The sequence below is a fragment of the Helicoverpa zea genome, chromosome 14 (assembly GCF_022581195.2).
Source record: "Helicoverpa zea isolate HzStark_Cry1AcR chromosome 14, ilHelZeax1.1, whole genome shotgun sequence".
Lineage (NCBI taxonomy): Eukaryota > Metazoa > Arthropoda > Insecta > Lepidoptera > Noctuidae > Helicoverpa > Helicoverpa zea.
In genome coordinates this window covers 6,102,829-6,119,382 of record NC_061465.1, presented here as the reverse complement: position 1 = coordinate 6,119,382, position 16,554 = coordinate 6,102,829, and the positions used below count along the sequence as shown (strand labels likewise).

General features: G+C 37.0%; 2 protein-coding genes and 1 long non-coding RNA gene across 3 annotated transcripts; 1 reads left to right on the top strand and 2 right to left on the bottom strand.

Moving 5' to 3' along the window:
* Positions 1 to 157: 157 nt before the first annotated feature.
* On the bottom strand, positions 158 to 3,735 carry LOC124636159 (CWF19-like protein 2 homolog). The gene is made up of 5 exons (XM_047172095.1): positions 3,533 to 3,735; positions 2,463 to 3,380; positions 859 to 1,242; positions 437 to 775; positions 158 to 353 (listed from the first exon to the last, which is right to left on the bottom strand). Exons 1-5 carry the CDS (start codon positions 3,617 to 3,619, stop codon positions 213 to 215), a joined length of 1,869 nt encoding a protein of 622 aa, XP_047028051.1. The 5' UTR covers positions 3,620 to 3,735; the 3' UTR covers positions 158 to 212.
* A 169-nt stretch (positions 3,736 to 3,904) lies between these two features.
* Positions 3,905 to 16,056, top strand: LOC124636160 (serine/threonine-protein kinase PAK mbt). The gene is made up of 10 exons (XM_047172096.1): positions 3,905 to 4,351; positions 4,564 to 4,719; positions 9,813 to 10,380; positions 11,733 to 11,833; positions 12,519 to 12,710; positions 13,785 to 13,961; positions 14,077 to 14,199; positions 14,290 to 14,454; positions 14,814 to 15,024; positions 15,234 to 16,056. The coding sequence occupies exons 2-10, from the start codon at positions 4,579 to 4,581 to the stop codon at positions 15,272 to 15,274; spliced, it is 1,719 nt and encodes a 572-aa protein (XP_047028052.1). The 5' UTR covers positions 3,905 to 4,351; positions 4,564 to 4,578; the 3' UTR covers positions 15,275 to 16,056.
* On the bottom strand, positions 6,607 to 7,777 carry LOC124636162. The gene is made up of 3 exons (XR_006985103.1): positions 7,469 to 7,777; positions 7,150 to 7,242; positions 6,607 to 6,658 (listed from the first exon to the last, which is right to left on the bottom strand). It is a non-coding gene; the product is annotated as an uncharacterized LOC124636162 (long non-coding RNA).
* Positions 16,057 to 16,554: the final 498 nt, after the last annotated feature.

Sequence of the window (16,554 nt, the reverse complement as noted above, 5' to 3'; positions counted from 1 at the left end):
GCATTCTTAATGACAAAAGCAGTACACGTCCAAAAATAAACCTTACTACAAATACTATATACTCGATTTTCAACGTGTTAAGAATTTGCTCTTCTCTCCGAGCCGGTCTGTCTGAACGGACCCTTAGTGATTGATAGAAATTTTAAAAGAAAAACTCTTTTAGCTTTTAACATTTTGTATTTCCAAATGTTTGTTATAATGATTATTGATCTTTAAATCTTATTTTTTACTGGGTCAAAAGGTTTCCACTCTTTCAAAAAGTCCAAAACTTTTTTTCGTTGTAAATCCCCATACTCCTTTCGTGGATTCTTCCACAAACTGTGATCCAAATCCAAAATGCCTGCAATGATTTCCTGAAAAGTGAAAAAGATACCATTTAAAGTATAATTAATACAGATTCCCCTAATGCTTACTGTTTTCAAATAGAAATAGTTACCTCAGCAAATGTTTTAGGAAACAGTTGTTGATCCTCAATGACATGAGCAAAGCCCGGATCCATTCCAAAATCTATCCAAAAGTATGGCAATCCTTTTGGAATCCCTTTTCTAATATTTTTACCTTTTAGGTCAACAACCTTCTTGTTCATAGACCACTCTGCTTCACATTCTAAGAGGGCTTTCTTGAAATAGATTGCCGCCATATCACCTACATCTCTTGGTAGGGGTACACAGTTTATCACCATGTGTGGGTATCTGTTTAATTTTGTTGCAGTTTCGAAAAATACTACATCCATGCCTTGGGAGTTGTAGAATTGTGTCAAAGCTTTTCTATAATTCTGAAAATAATAATTATGTAAATTAGATACATAAACATGAAGAAACTTGTAGCCAGTGTTGCCATAACTATGCTATTACTTACCAATATTTCTTCCCAAACATCTTCATCTACAGCGGTAACACAAGTAGCATGCTGAATGGTAGTTATTAAACATTGATCTTTGACGAGAGATTTTCTAGATGGCAGTGCTATATACACTTTGTTGCTGCAGCTGACCATAAGGTGTTTTATCATGTTCTTTGAATCCAGACAATGTTCACAGCCTTCTAAAGTCCTCTCCATTTTAACATGTTGACTGATTGCCCTCTGTTTCTCATTTTCGCTTTCCTTGGCTTCATTTCTGTTCTTTGATATATTGTCCATGAAGATGTCTTCAATATCATCATTAGGATTCTTGTGTTTAGCTGTGAGTTTGGCCAGCTCTGCTTCATCATTGTAATTGTTTCCATATTTTTCTTGTTGGAACTGAAAATTCAACAAAACATAAGTAAGCAACGGTTCCCAAATGGGGTTCCGCGGAACCCTGAGGTTCCGTGACAGGCCCTCAGGGGTTCCGTGGAAAATTCAAGATTTCCATATGGTAAATCGTTTCACTTTTGACAATATTAAATTATTATTTATTTTCAATTAAATTGTTTAAATATTGGATTCCAAAATTCCATTTAGGCACCATGTAGGTGGCCACGGCAGCAGATAATTTAATTCCGTTTTTTACAAATTGTAGATTAACTTAATACCTCCCGGTCTTTGGAAATCGGCAAAGTAGGTCAAAAATCACCACATTTTTTGGGCTTATTTCATCGCCAGGATTAGACGTTTTCATACATTTGTTAGGACGTGAAATGACACGGCATACGAGTATTTTCAGTGTCTATTTTTACCATGAATCAAAGTGCGACATTATTTCCAATTTTTGCACCTCCATGAATCCGAAAATTTCGCGCTCGCTTCGCTCGCGACTGCATGTTACGTGTGATGCTTTCATGTTCGTTTAATTGGTATCCAACACCGATAAAATTTTGCTTCCGTCAAGGTTTACTTTGATGTTTATTTTTTATCCCTCTGATTCAAAAAAAGCAATGGCGCTTTCTTCGCTAGCTGCTTCTTACTCATTTGCATTTGCTTTTTTGTGTGAATATTGTACTTTTTGAGACCTTATTAATTTACAGTGGTTTTGTTTATTTTGTGTAGGTAATTAAACTAAAAAAAAATCGCACTCGCTTCGCTCGCGGTACCGGCTACCACTGAATGTCTTTCAATGCTAGCGGGAGCTTGGAACTTCTTCTTTTAGTAAAAAAAAAATCGCGCTCGCTCGCCTCGCACCTGTACAAACCCAATCTATTTCTTTTTGCGTTTACTTTGTCTGTCTTCAAACTGAAAACTATTCACATAATACACAAAGTCAAGGGCGGCTAAATTGTTTTCTGGCCCGTGTGGCAGATAGCCATGCTACGCCTGAGTATACTGAATATGCCTCTAACCATATAACCATTTGGTGCGCTACCATACGCTACGAGCCGTACCTAAGTGTATTTACTTCTTTAGTTTACTGTAAGGTTCCGCCGAAAAATGGTGAAACGAAAAGGGTTCCGAAGCCAAAAGAATTCGGGAACCGCTGAAGTAAGGAATTGATTATGCAATAGATGAGGATGATTATTAATTTTATAATAATTTCAGATACTTACCATTTGAGCCAAATTATACTTGTCATCATCACCAAAGTATTTAGTCCTCTCTCCACCAACATATGTTTCTGCCTTTCTTTTGCCACTTTTGCTTCTGGGATCTCCTTTTGCTTCACTGCTAGTGAGCGGTCTGCTGTTTCCAGAAGCACTTGTGGCTATTAGCATTACTCTGTCATCCTCTTCCTCACCTACATTAGGATTCTGTTTCCTGTATTCTCTTGCAGCTTCTAACTTTGCTTTTAGTTCAGCTACAACCTTTTCATCACCAAGAATTTCAGCCTTCACAATCTTAGCAGCTAACTTGTTCATTTTCTCATCACTTAGATACTTGCTATCTTTTGACTTTTCTTGTGTGGCTTGTGGTTTTTCAATTTGCTGCTCTCTTGGCTTTGACTCACTTGGTTTAGACACAACAGGTTCATTTCTTGCTGAACTCTGTGAATCATTTCTTCTTTCTCTATTGTCAGATTGTTTCCTCCAGTTACCTGACTTTCTATATGAATCTCTCTCAGATTCTCTTCTATCTTTATAGTAATCTCTATGATTTTCATTTGATCCTCTACCTGAATGTGACCCAGAAGTGTAGGGATTTGAACTTCTAGACCTTGAATAATAGTCTTCATCGTCATCATCTGTGGGCTTGACAAATGGTCTTGATTTTCTGAAGCTTTCGGGTGTTTGTGGCACACCAGTGCCTCCATCTTTCCAGTAAGGGTTCAACTCTCTGCTGCTAGTTCCAGGATTGTATGAATCTATATTCTTTTTGTCTTTTTCTTCTCTTTTGGGCCTGATATCTTCCTTTGTGTATGTCTTCAGCATGCCAGTCATAGACATCCAATCCTCTCTCTGTGCCTCATTGGTCCTCCTAGTTTCTTGTTCTACCCATTCATCAGATTCTGAACCACTTGAACTTGATGACTGTAAAATGAATGTATTTAATTATGATTGAACTGCAACATTTTATGCTAGTATAATAAATCTTGTAAAAGGCTGAATCAATCAATTTAGATAAAGATAAGTAAACAATATATTCTTTAGAAACCACGAAAACAGTTAACATAAACACTTACACTAGGCGATCTCCGTTTACTTTTCTTGTCAGATTTTTTAGATTTATGTGATTTATTATGCTTGCTCTTCTTATGTTTTTCTTTCATGTTTAATGATGTAAGATACTATATTTTACAAATTAAGGCCTATCACAAGTTTTATTATTCACAACAAAACAAACGCATGAAAGAAGCCTCTCTTTATCTCTTTATTGATATGTCATATCATGTTAGTCAGTTGCTGTCAATGTCCCGTGTCAAAACAGGCCAGTGTCACCGTGTCACCCTTTTATTGAGCAATTCTCTATTCTCATAACTAAAACTGAGACAGTACATTGACTGTCTCAATGAGAAATTAGCATAATGAATATTGAAGCAATTTGTAACCATCTTACAACAAATTGAAAATTTTGGTGATACATGAGTCATTCCCCTTTTTATGGTGTGACTTATCTTCTTCAATGAGTCATATTTACTCTTTGGTGTGTTCCCTCCGTGTCTAAGTAGTCTGTGGTTTAATTGTTTTTTTTTCATTCGTTGTTGCCGTTGTTGGTTGCTGTCGTTTATCGCTTGTTATAAGCAATTTTGTTGAAATAAGTAATCATATCGTTATTTAATTCATTCAACTTTTATACTATAGTGATCAGTGATAAGAGTGCATTCATATAATCTTTGGCTAGAAAGTGGGGTGTATAATACCATTACGTTAATTTAATTTGTTGTGATATGTACCTGTGAGCATGGATGCCTGCTGAGGAATGTCGGAATACGCTCTTGATTTAGTATTCCGTGTGTGTTCTTAACTACTTAAAGCTCGGAGTACACACCTTGAAAGTAACTGTGAGTAGTTTTTGTTTCAAAACTTAAAGCGTATCGAAGTAACCATGTCGAATTGACTGTCGATTTGTGTTATCGTAAAAGAAAGTATTGGTAATCGGTTAGCTTTCTTTTTCATTAGAATCGCTACAATGATAAAGATATTGTGTTAATTTTGGCAATTAGAACAGTAGGTAAACATTTGACTGACTTTGAAATTGATGTTTTGTTTGCAGTGTACATAGCACACTATGTTTTCCAAGAAAAAGAAAAAGCCTCTGATTTCGCCGCCAAGTAATTTTGAACACAGAGTACATACGGGCTTCGATAAACGTGAGGGAAAGTTTGTTGGACTTCCTTTGCAATGGGCCTCACTAGTGGGTAATAACCAGGTATGTACTTGTGATTTCCTCTTATAGGGTAAACTCACCAGTAACTGGCCACTTAAGGACAGCGAGTTGTTCATTTAAGTGCCATGGAGAAATGTGTCCAGAAATTAATATTCTTGTATCAACTTTAGTTAAAGCAAGTATCCATTTATCGTTATTAGTGAGTAAAAAATGAAACAACATAGAATTATGTAGTAATATTTTAACAGAATGAAAAAGTAGTATTTTTTAGTAGTAACTGGCCATTTAAAATTAGATATTAGCCACCATAATACCAATAACTGGCCATGCAAAAATAATATTTAAAATCAATTAAAATATATAGAATAAAGCAACTATATTAGAAATTAAAAACTTAAAAAACATAATAAAACAAATTCTAACAAGGTGGTTCTTAATTCGTAAAAAAAAAACTACAACTTAGCTTAATTTAATGAGATCAGTATACCACAGTTCGTTTGCACTTAAATCATAGTATGGTAACGAGGAACTTATCATTTGTAGTTATTGACGTGTTTAAATTAATTAATTACATCATCATCATCATCATCAGATGTAGAGTAATCTCTCTCTTTGTAACAATTATGGCACAAAAAAGAATCACATTCAGCCTCAGCGGGCCTAGCATGGCGATTCTATCTCTATTCTACCAAGAAACGACAAAGCTCTTTCTTTCCCACTCGACATGTCTTCTACCCGAGCATGGCGCGAGCTGTAGACTCGCGTTTCTATCAAGAGAAAGACTTTCCATAGCAACGGATAAGTAGCTAGTGATGGGTCGTTCTGCGATGAATTTACGTTTAGTTAGCCAAAAAAATGTGTCAATGCACTATTTTTCACGCATGAACCTATACATAAACTCACGTAACTCAAAGCAACAACAAAACGTATTCATCGAACTTATTTCTTATCTGTGGAACTAAAATGGTTGATGTTTGTTTGTTAATTTGTTTACAAAAAACGATTCTTGTTGTTGATTTTACATATTAATTTAAGTTGTTGATTTTTAATATTGGTGACTACTGCGGCAAGGAAAAAGTAAGTAGATTTTGTGATTAAATAAATAAAGTACTGATTATTCCAATAGTTGTGTGTAATTAATCTAAACGAACAATAATTAATTATCCATACATACGATGAAAAGAACAAAGGAAAATAACATAATAATCTCAATAAATGGTGATCGGTGGCATTGTCTGATGAACACTTTGCCATGCACAGTTCAATGTGTTCCTCACTGTTATCTTGCTTCCCTATATTATTGCCCGAAGTGTTTTTACTTTCGCCGTTACAAAAACTGTTTATTTACAGCGTACGAAGTCCCATCCAATAAACAGAGAAGATAATATCGCGATCCATTGAGAAAAGAAGGCCACGATAAAGAAGAATGGGTCAGTATTCAAAAGCTGCTGAAAAAATATGGAAAAAGAACGAGTTCTTGGCATACAATGCTGACACGAGAAATATTCTATTAGTAAGTGTCTTTAAATAATATTCATTTACTAGTAATAGTTCCCCAGACTTGTTGGCTTCATTCTAGCAAAACTCTCATGCTTTGTTTTCAAAATATAATTATGGCAATAATAATTATAGTACCTATTTGTTGCTTGTGTGATATAATATAAGCAACAACCCTTAAGATAAAAAATAAAATGAGACAATCATTTACACAGAGGTAAAGGTTTATTTACATAAAATTAAGGCTACAGATAAAGTCATTTATTCAAAATAGGCTGAAAATCAGCAGCAGAAGCGGTGGAACAAACTCCCCAGCAACTCAATTCTGTCTGTATGGTTTGAAGAACTGTTGATATACAAAGATATTCATAATAGTTGCTCTTCTGTGAGTTGCAGCTTGTAGTAAGCTACCACTAAGGTCATTAGTGTGTCTCTCTCTCTCTGCCTTTCCTCGGGAAGAGTTGTAGCTTGTAGCATAGGCACCCTGCAAAAAGAAATAACTGTGTTTGGTAAAGAGTTTTTACAGTATTATAAAAGAATAACATACTGATACTGATACATTATCAGCATTATTATTGGTGTCATGAGCCAAGACCCTAATGCATAACTAGAATCCCCTGAAAATGAATGATAATTTAATTTTGTGTTCTTGTTTCAGATTACAAAAAAAGGATGCTAAATGACAGCTGGGCCTTCAGTTTACAAATTATAAATTATTGAAATTATATTATTTAATAAAGAATGTGAATATTAAAATCATAATGGTTGTTTATTTAAAATGTAATTTTTTTCTTAGCAGATAAAACTGTCCAATTCTAGAGTCATATAGCCTGCGCAGTTCGTTCTTAATGAGAGAACTATTGAAAATTGATTGTTTATGAACTCTGTCACGATAATTGGCATTTATGTTCAGTATTTTGCACTCAGTATCTACAATCTGAAATAGAGGTCATATCTAATATTAGGTATACTAACCTTGTATTCATTGCAAAAACAAATTGTTTAAAAAATTTGCTAACAGTGGTTAGTAATGTTGTTAATGACCTAAGCAGGACCCGAGCAAAGAACCTGCAACAATTAGACTTTGTTAAATATTTTTCTTCTGTTTAATCATTTTCTTGCAATGAAGGGCAATACCTACATAATAGACAAAATAATCTTAGAAACAATAATAAATGAAGTGAATAGATTTTTCTATATTTAAACCTTATCTATAAGGACGAAAACTTTGTCATATTTTTGGTTGATAACAATTGGAAAGCACAACAAAATAAAATAGACTGTAGGTACTTACATTGACAAGAACAGGCAGACCCTGAGATATAGGAGACAGATTCCTGGCACAAATACTGCACCATCTCTGCACATTTACGTTTTCGATGTCGAGAGGCTTAACACTCGTATAGCTCGTTCTTTGAGCTTTACACTGATTCTTCTCAGCATAAATACTGACCACATGACGACGGTAGGACCCCGAAATACTTTGTAAATGCTATTTGAGAACTTAAAATTATAATAATATTCTTGTCTACTCTTGTCTAGGTCCGATGAGATGTAGAGTATTTGACATTTCATATAGAAAGTTATATCTACTCCCAAATGTCAAAAGTAGATAAAATATAGTCGTCATGCTCGACGCGATAGACACATGTCGATGAAGAAAAGAAACATTTCTCTTCTCGATGTCAAACATCGCCATGCTCGGATCGATAGAAATCTTTCTTCAATCTGTCATTTTGTCGATTCTCCGGTAGACAAAAGCTGTTTCTATGGCGGTCATGCTAGGCCCGCAGGAATATGAATCCTGTGAGACAATGGTATTCTCATGAAATTGTTTGTTACAGAGCCTACATAGGATCACCCTTCTTGTTATTAGATTCAAACAATAGTCACAACAAGTAACACATCGGTTTTTCTTATTTTCCAACAGTTTCTTGGACTCGTCTTGACTATTTATAATTTTGTTAGTAGCAGTCTTTTTTGTTTTATTCTTTAGTTTTTTATTTGGTACATCATTCTCTTTTTGACTTTTTTTTCTCTTCTCGTAATCTCTTCCTTTCTTCTTTTGCGGCATCTTCTTCTTGCTTTTTTTAATTGTTTTTCTCTTATCTTGTCAACATATTGATTGGATGTTTCGCTCAATTTGGCGCTTTCGTTGTCGTTTGGGAAAATCGGGCAACTTTTGTTTCAGGTATTCAGGTATTTTGTTTCAGGTAGGGGAAAAGAGTATTGTCAGACCTGCTGTCTTGTATGGATCAGAGTGCTGGCCCACAAAAGCGACGAATGAAAGACAATTGCATGCGGCAGAGATGAGAATGTTAAGAGGTACATATGTGTGGTGTTACGCAAATGGATAGAGTGAGGAATGAGTATATAAGAGGAAGTTTGAAAGTAGCGCCGGTATCAGAAAAACTGCGTGGAAACCGGCTGTCATGGTATGGGCATGTGATGCGGAGGAATGAGAATCATGTTGTGAGGAACATGATGAGTATGAATGTGGACGGATATAGTGGAAAGAAGGAAAGGAAGAAATGGATTGTGTGAAAGTAGAAAGAATGTTACTTGTGAGATGACGGCAGATAGAAGAGTATGGAAGGAGAAAACATGCTGCGCCGACCCCAAATAAAATTGGGATAAGGGCAGGATTATGATTTTGTTTCAGGTATTCCGAGAAAGGTATATTTGAGACAACAGAAATTGTTTTATTTGGATTGGATACCTTCATTGTTTTCAATAAATTTGATAGCATTTTCTATTGCCTCTTTAGAGTATTGGCGTTTTTTTAAAGACATTTCAGAAAATCTGTCCAACAAAAAAAAATCCGTCAGTAACTGGCCATACAACTATCAGTAATTGGCCACCCATGCCAGTTACTGATAAACGTGTATATTTTTATCTGGATTTTTTTTACACGATAGTGTGCCTTATACTCATTCTAAATATGTTTATTTTTTCGTAAAATTCGGACATTAGCGTATAATTCAGTAACTGGCATGAGTGGCCAATAAATGAAAATACACAAAAATGAAAATCAATAACTGGCCACCCCACTAATCTCGCTTTATTATAGATACTGACAGAATAAAACCTTAAAAAACGATCGTTTACCATCTATACAATACCACAAACACAATCAACTCACGTTTACTACACGAAGTATTACAAAATTCACTTTTAAATTCAATCATTACCTTAAAAAAAATTTAAGGATTTACCGTTCACGTCGGAACTCGTACGCGTGCTGTCACAAAATGACCGATATTTTTGGCGCTAGTGTTCATAGAGGAAAAAACTGTCACTATAATGAAAGCTAGTTGAGTAGGTAATACTAAAAATAAATAATAGATGGCGTTCTATGAGAATAGTTCTTAATTTATGCAGTCAAAGTGAATAGTGGCTAATAATTGAAAGTGGCCAGTTATACCTCGGTTTACCCTAAATAACTAGTTAGTGAGCATGCTGTAATCTGTAATATCTTTTTAATATCCCTCAAATGGAGTCACACATTAGCTTGTTGGTTTCTATTCTGTTTGTTACAAATGTGGCTATAAGTAGTAGAAGGTAAAAGATATAATCAGCTTAATATTGTACTGTTGTTTATTTCATTTCATTGTGATTAAACTTTGGATTTTTTTCAGATATTAAAAGCAACAGGCAGACCACTACCTCTGGTAGACCCATCTGAAATTACACCCACCGAAATTCTAGATCTTAAAACTATAGTCAGAGGTGAACATAGAACTACCTCAGTATCATCAATAGCACGTCCCTTGCCTGCAAACATTCCACAACAGCCGGTGCAGAATGGTGTTGTACTGCCAAAGACATCAAATGTTGCCAGGTCAAACTCTTTAAGGAGTACCAGCCCACCAAGAATAAGGAGAGACCTAAGGAGTCAGCCTAATGTCCCTCCTTCAGTCCCTGAAGAGTCACCACCTGTCCCTCCCGCCCCACAGCAGTACATGAGTTTGAGAAGAGAACACAGCAATTATACATTGAACAAACCTATTGCTGAGTCTCCTGTAGAGTGGAGCCAGCATGCCCATGAAGCTACGATCAGACAAGTACCAGAAATTAATGATAATCACCATGCTCCTATGACATATCAGAACATACAGAATGCAAATGTGCCTTATCAACACAATCATCCACCACAACCGATGACCCATGGACCTCATGGACTCAACGGAAACAATATCAATATGGGTATGATATCTAACTTAAATTTTATTTTAAATATCACTAATGTGAGTTGCTCATGTCCAGTAAGCTAAATATGCTCACGTCCACTCTGGACATGAGCAAATTAAAATCTAGAATTCTGTGGAATACAAATCACAACCCTCGAAACTGCCAAACTGATGGCTTAGGCATCACTGCTAAGATACTAAGTGCATACTTTTCATATTACACTTTGCAGTGTGAATATTTTTACATATTATATACTACTTGGCTTCTTAATATATTTTTCATCAACTTCTGAATTACATACAATCAAGACACAGTTACTAGGCACCTTTAAGTTCAGCATAACAACAAACTAAACTGCGTTGGTACACAATAAGTCATTTAACTTGTTTGAATTAACAAGTTAAATGACTTATTGTTATTTGTTATTTGCAACGTTACACAGTCACCTCAGATGTCATAAATGAATGATTGACTTATTAAATTCATAGTGCAACACTTGCATATAAGATGTGTATACCTAATTTAAGGTAGAAATGATGATGATGATGTCCTCCTAGCCGATTATCGGCTACGGCGGCTGTTCTCATGTAAGGAGATTAGCCAACTGCGCAGGACATATTATAGTGCACAAGCATTTGCGCAGACACAGGTGCACTCCCTATTCCTTCACTCTCATAGCCCGATGGGACGGCAATCCGACACGACCGGAAAGAGATCAGGCGCAGGACCGACATTTACGTGCTCTCCGATGCACGGGTGAATCAATCACCAACTTCCAAGCTTCGGGCTGCTTTGTGAGTCTTCTAAAACCCACAAAGCGATTTCGGCCCGACTCGGGAATCGAACCCGAGACCTCGTGCTCAGCAGCCACACTTGCGACAACTAGACCAACGAGGCAATGAGTCACCTTATTCCCTTTTAAAATTCCATGTGAATTTTTGAATGAGCGCAAGCACATTTTATGTAGTAAGAGGTTTTCTTTAGTAGGTTGTAAATAAGCCAAGTATAGAGGTATAATTGGAATCTGATATTTATGGAAAATATTTTGTTTGATCTATGGTGATACTATAAAGAGGTAAAGTTTAGGGCACTGTAGGGGATAATCTCAGGATGTACTGAAAAAAAAATGAAAATTATTTTATGGATTGAGGACTACAATATTTGGGAGGATCATAAGATATATTTTATCAGAATATGGCAATCACTCCCCTCAGGGAATCAGGTAGTGTGCCATATTATGGTAGCATAGCTCTGTACAAAACTTCATCAACTCAGTTCCGCCATTTTCGGAATTCACGCTTAGCGAGACATTTAGCGTATAGTTTTTATTTCAGTATATATTTATAATTGTTGTATTTCTTGTCCAGGTGACGCTTATGGCGTGTCACGTGTGCAAGGTGGGCCGGGCGCCGCGCCGCACCTGCCCCTCGCTGCCTCCAAACATGAACTGCGATTGACGCATGAACAGGTAACTTGTTTAATTACGTAATATATGCCTTATATGGCTAATTGTCTCATATCGCAAGCTACTACATGGACATAATAATAATGTTTGCTTAACTGAACTCAACATTTGAGTACATAAAAATAATCTAAAGTGACCCATTTTAGAACATTGAAAACTTCTATCAATGGCGGTTGGCCTCTTTCAGTGTCAATATAAAAGAGGCCAAGAGATAACTCGCTGTAGAGTTCGCGCAGAATCGCGCGTGATATCCGACACCCTATCTATTTAGCTCACATTCATTGACGGCTAAATACAGGTTTCCTTTATTACGCCACCCTCTTTGTTCCCGAGCTAACTTTATGTCTACTATACAGTTCTACGCATAGAATAGATTTTCTCATCCTTGACATAGCCTGGTTTTTGTAACTAAACTATAGCGCGCGATCTAGGATTTGTTTTCTATTATATGACGTGTATATCAGCCCATTCAAACGTGGGGAACGTTTGAATGACGACCAAAGCTTAGTTTATGTGTAGAATAATAATACTATAAATAAGACAGCTCTTTCTTACAACTTTTTCTATGGATGTTTAATGTTTTGCTTATGAAGTATCTTCATCAAATACTTGCCGTCTCCAGCGCACAAAATATATACAGCTGTAAAAATTTGTTTGACTATCATAAAATATTGTTTTCGTTTGACAGTTTCGCGCGGCCCTCCGTTTGGTGGTAAGCGAGGGAGACCCCCGGGCTACACTGAGCGGCTTCAGTAAAATCGGCGAGGGAAGTACCGGCGTTGTATGCGCAGCCACAGACACGCGTACTCGTCGCCGCGTCGCCGTCAAGATGATGAATCTTAGGAAACAGCAGAGGCGAGAACTGCTGTTCAATGAAGTTGTAAGTATTTCTTACCAGTGGCTGATCTTACTGTAGTGGGCACTGTGGGCATGCCCACAACCCTAATCTACTTGTGATGCCAGAATTATTTCGAATTTATGTACTCCTTATATAAACTTCTTTATTTACGTCTTTATGTATTCTCTTATATTTAAACCCCCTTATAAATAGCCACTACTCCCATGTAATCCTCTTATTTACTAAATTACTTACAACTCTGTTTAAGGTACTCCCTTGTATTCTCTTCCTGTATTCTCCCATATACTTCTTATTTACTCCACTATAATTATACTCCCTCCCTCCCTTATGTATACTCGCTATATGCTCCGCCTATATTCGTTCTCCCTTCTGTGTTCGTATGTAAAGGACCATGGGCAAAAATGTATGAAGCCTGGGCTCACCCACCAACAGAGATGAGACCACTTTCAATATACTTGTAAAGCACTAAATATAAAGATTTAAACTCATTTTTGCGAAGAATCCATGGGGTTATTTTGCTATAAATATTTTTCTCCGACCATAAATAAACTAATATTCTGCAAAAAGTAGTGCTGTTATGGCAGTGTAGGTTTTGTTTTTGAACACCTTTAACTAGTTTTAATTCCAGGTTTAATGTATACATAAAAAATAAAAGAGCTGCTAACAGTTAAAATTATTTTTGTTAACATTTCAATCAATATCAATAATAATGTCGTCTAAATATCCTGCCGGTGAATTAAATTGTGAGTGCCTGCCTAACCCTAGATACCATATTATTGAAATGATATGAGCACAACTTCCTACTGAGCATCTACCTGTTAGACACGAGCAGTAATACTGAGCGATGGCATCTCGACCCATTTCGTTTCTGTTAACCAGAATGTATACCTACGTAATATGTAAACCTATTTAGGTGCATATCTTTTTTTTGCCATGGAATTGAAGGTAGTGCCCATAGTAACAATTTTAGTACAAACAAAAACCTTCACAACGGCATATGCTATAACTCTGTTGGACAATGAGCCCAATTTGACTCATGGTCCTTTTTAACCATATCACATGGATGTGCCCACAATTGTAAACTATTTTGCCCAGGTTATAATGCGTGACTATCCTCACCCGAACATCGTGGAAATGCATGCTTCGTACCTAGTCGGTGATGAGCTATGGGTGGTCATGGAGTATATGGCTGGAGGAGCTCTTACTGACATTGTGACGAGAGCAAGAATGGACCCTGAACAAATCGCTACCGTCTGCAAACAGTGCTTGAAGGTAAGAAACGATTGGAATAACAATATGTTCTGATTACAATACTAATGATCGAAATAAATGGCTGTTTTAATATTATGCGTGTAATGTAATATTATAATTGTTTTTAATATTTCAGGCTTTGGCATTCTTACACAGTCAAGGAGTTATTCACCGAGACATAAAGTCAGACTCCATTCTTATGACCGCCGACGGTCGCGTGAAATTATCAGATTTCGGCTTTTGTGCCCAAGTCTCAGAGGTAAGAAAGACCTATTTGTTTTGATAGGATATTTTTGGAATACGAACAAAAAGTAAAATTTCTGGTGCTTATATACAAATTCTATTTCAGGAACTGCCTAAAAGAAAATCTCTAGTGGGGACGCCATATTGGATGTCGCCTGAAGTGATATCAAGATTGCCGTACGGTCCCGAAGTGGATGTCTGGTCGCTTGGCATAATGCTTGTCGAAATGGTGGACGGGGAACCGCCCTTCTTCAATGAGCCACCTTTACAGGTAATTGACAAGTGAAACATAATTTTGCTGATTTTGTTTCAATATTTAATTCAAAGAGTATGTTGTATAAAAAAAGCAGCATAGGTCGATTAAGGTTAAGTTTCGATTAATGCCCATTAATGGTCAGTAAATGAGTACTATGGATCAGCAATGGTTCCTTTGTCTTATGTCTTAGCATAGATGACAAATCCCCATTCTTGATTTTGGATAGTCATCGTGAGAATTTTTTTTGCAGATTTTTGCTCAAGGCGGTTTCGATTTAAATGTTGTAAAGTGCGTTCAGATCTGGCAAACCCTCTGCTCGTGTTCATTCGCGCGCCAGATCTAAGCGTACTTTAACACAATGGTGACTCCCTCAGGCGATGCGACGCATCCGCGACATGCCGCCGCCGCGGCCGCGTGGCGCGGCGCGCTGCCCCGCCGACCTGCTGAGCTTCGTGGAGTGCGCCCTGGTGCGCGAGCCCGCCGCGCGCCAGTCCGCCGCGCGCCTGCTGCAGCACCCCTTCCTGCGCCGCGCCGGCCCGCCCGCGCTGCTCGTGCCGCTCATGCCGCCCGCGCACATACCGACCAGTGAGTGACTGTACCCCTGCTCCCGCCGTGCCGAGACTACGCGGATACTTGCCTGACATTTGCTCAACAGGCTCATTTTAAACCACGTCACATAGAAGTGCCATAACCTTTTTAAGGTTTAGATTCGCCCATGTCTTCAGCAAGCTGATATTTGATCCACGTCTTATTCTATCACTACAATATGAATTAATAACTTATTTTAATTTCAGATCAATCGATGTCGCCTGGTCCACCGCGCTCGGATCGATAGAATACTGGTCAAACGTTAAACATATCGGCAGCTATTTATACAGATGTATTTACTAAGTTATCACTATGACAAACAGACGAAAAATATCGAACATGACATACCAAAGTTGTTGTAACGCAACTTGTTTTAGTTTATATTTGTGTGCACTAAAATAAGACATGCAAGTACTTAGCCACTGCAGCCCCAGTGATCATTCCATTACTTATGTATTTGTATTTCCTTTGAAACAGAACGGTATTTATGACATTCCTTCGATTTTTACACTTTTCTATTTACTTGCTAGTATAGAGTATTAAGTATATTGTTACTGTTAAATGGGTTTTCAGTATCGTGAAATACTGTTAAAAGATACAAACATAACTTATAAGATATTCCAAATTTCCGCCCCGTCCAGTTTAGTACCTACTCGTATATTGTTGAAACCTGTTATTGTAGTAAATTACTATACAAAATAGTGTGTTGTGAAATAATACATATTTTCTTCTACTCTTTTTTACCTATGTAATTCTAAACGGTTAGTGTTCGTTTGTAAAATCAAATGTATTGTAAAAAGTGTTTTCTTTAAATGTTATTAAAATTAGAACCATGAAGTGCCAGAAAATTACGAAAATCGATTATAAATCAGTATTATGGATTGCCTTGTACTTATTATTAAAAACTTATACATTTTCTTTAGGTTAAGATTTAGTGAATCGGTAACTTATTCATGTCTAACCAGTTAACATTCCGACTATCTTAAAATGTTTTGTTATACTTTTATAACGGTGATCTGTCACAATCAATTCTGAAGTCTTTCATATACATTTACTCTGTTACAATTATTGTGCGAGATTAATGTTAATTATTTTTCTAAATTAGCTGTCAAATGTTGTGGCCTAAAATGTACTGTGATTTCAAGAGCCTATAGTATAGAGCCGGTCTTGTCGCGTTTTACTTTACATTTCTACTGACATGTACTCATTATAACAGAAATGTACCTAATATATTAAAATATCATATTAGTTGTTAATGCCTGTAAACTACAGCAGCTAGGTTAAAAAACAAATCATGCATTGAGTTGTAACTTTAGGGTACGTCCACATCTGGCGAATGTGCCGCGAATGTGCTGCTCGCGAGCCGTTTGCGAGCTGCCCGCGTGCATTTTTGTTCGTGCGACGCTTCTGCGCCGCCCGCGCGCAGTTCGCGCGCGACCTAAGCGCCGCACGCGAGCGGCGCGCAGGCGGCGCGCGACGTCTGACATCTTCGATAGTACTGAGCCAGTAAACGGAACTGTTAGGGTG

Bases quoted from the DNA above. Each gene is read 5' to 3' on its own strand.
- LOC124636159 (XM_047172095.1), bottom strand. From the start codon at position 3,619: ATGAAAGAAAAACATAAGAAGAGCAAGCATAATAAATCACATAAATCT. The intron at 3,381-3,532 runs GTAAGTGTTTAT...TTCATTTTACAG, and splicing joins GTAAACGGAGATCGCCTAGT to TCATCAAGTTCAAGTGGTTC. The intron at 776-858 runs GTAAGTAATAGC...TATTATTTTCAG, and splicing joins ATGTTTGGGAAGAAATATTG to AATTATAGAAAAGCTTTGAC.
- LOC124636160 (XM_047172096.1), top strand. From the start codon at position 4,579: ATGTTTTCCAAGAAAAAGAAAAAGCCTCTGATTTCGCCGCCAAGTAAT. The intron at 4,720-9,812 runs GTATGTACTTGT...GATTTTTTTCAG, and splicing joins CACTAGTGGGTAATAACCAG to ATATTAAAAGCAACAGGCAG. The intron at 14,200-14,289 runs GTAAGAAAGACC...ATTCTATTTCAG, and splicing joins TTTGTGCCCAAGTCTCAGAG to GAACTGCCTAAAAGAAAATC.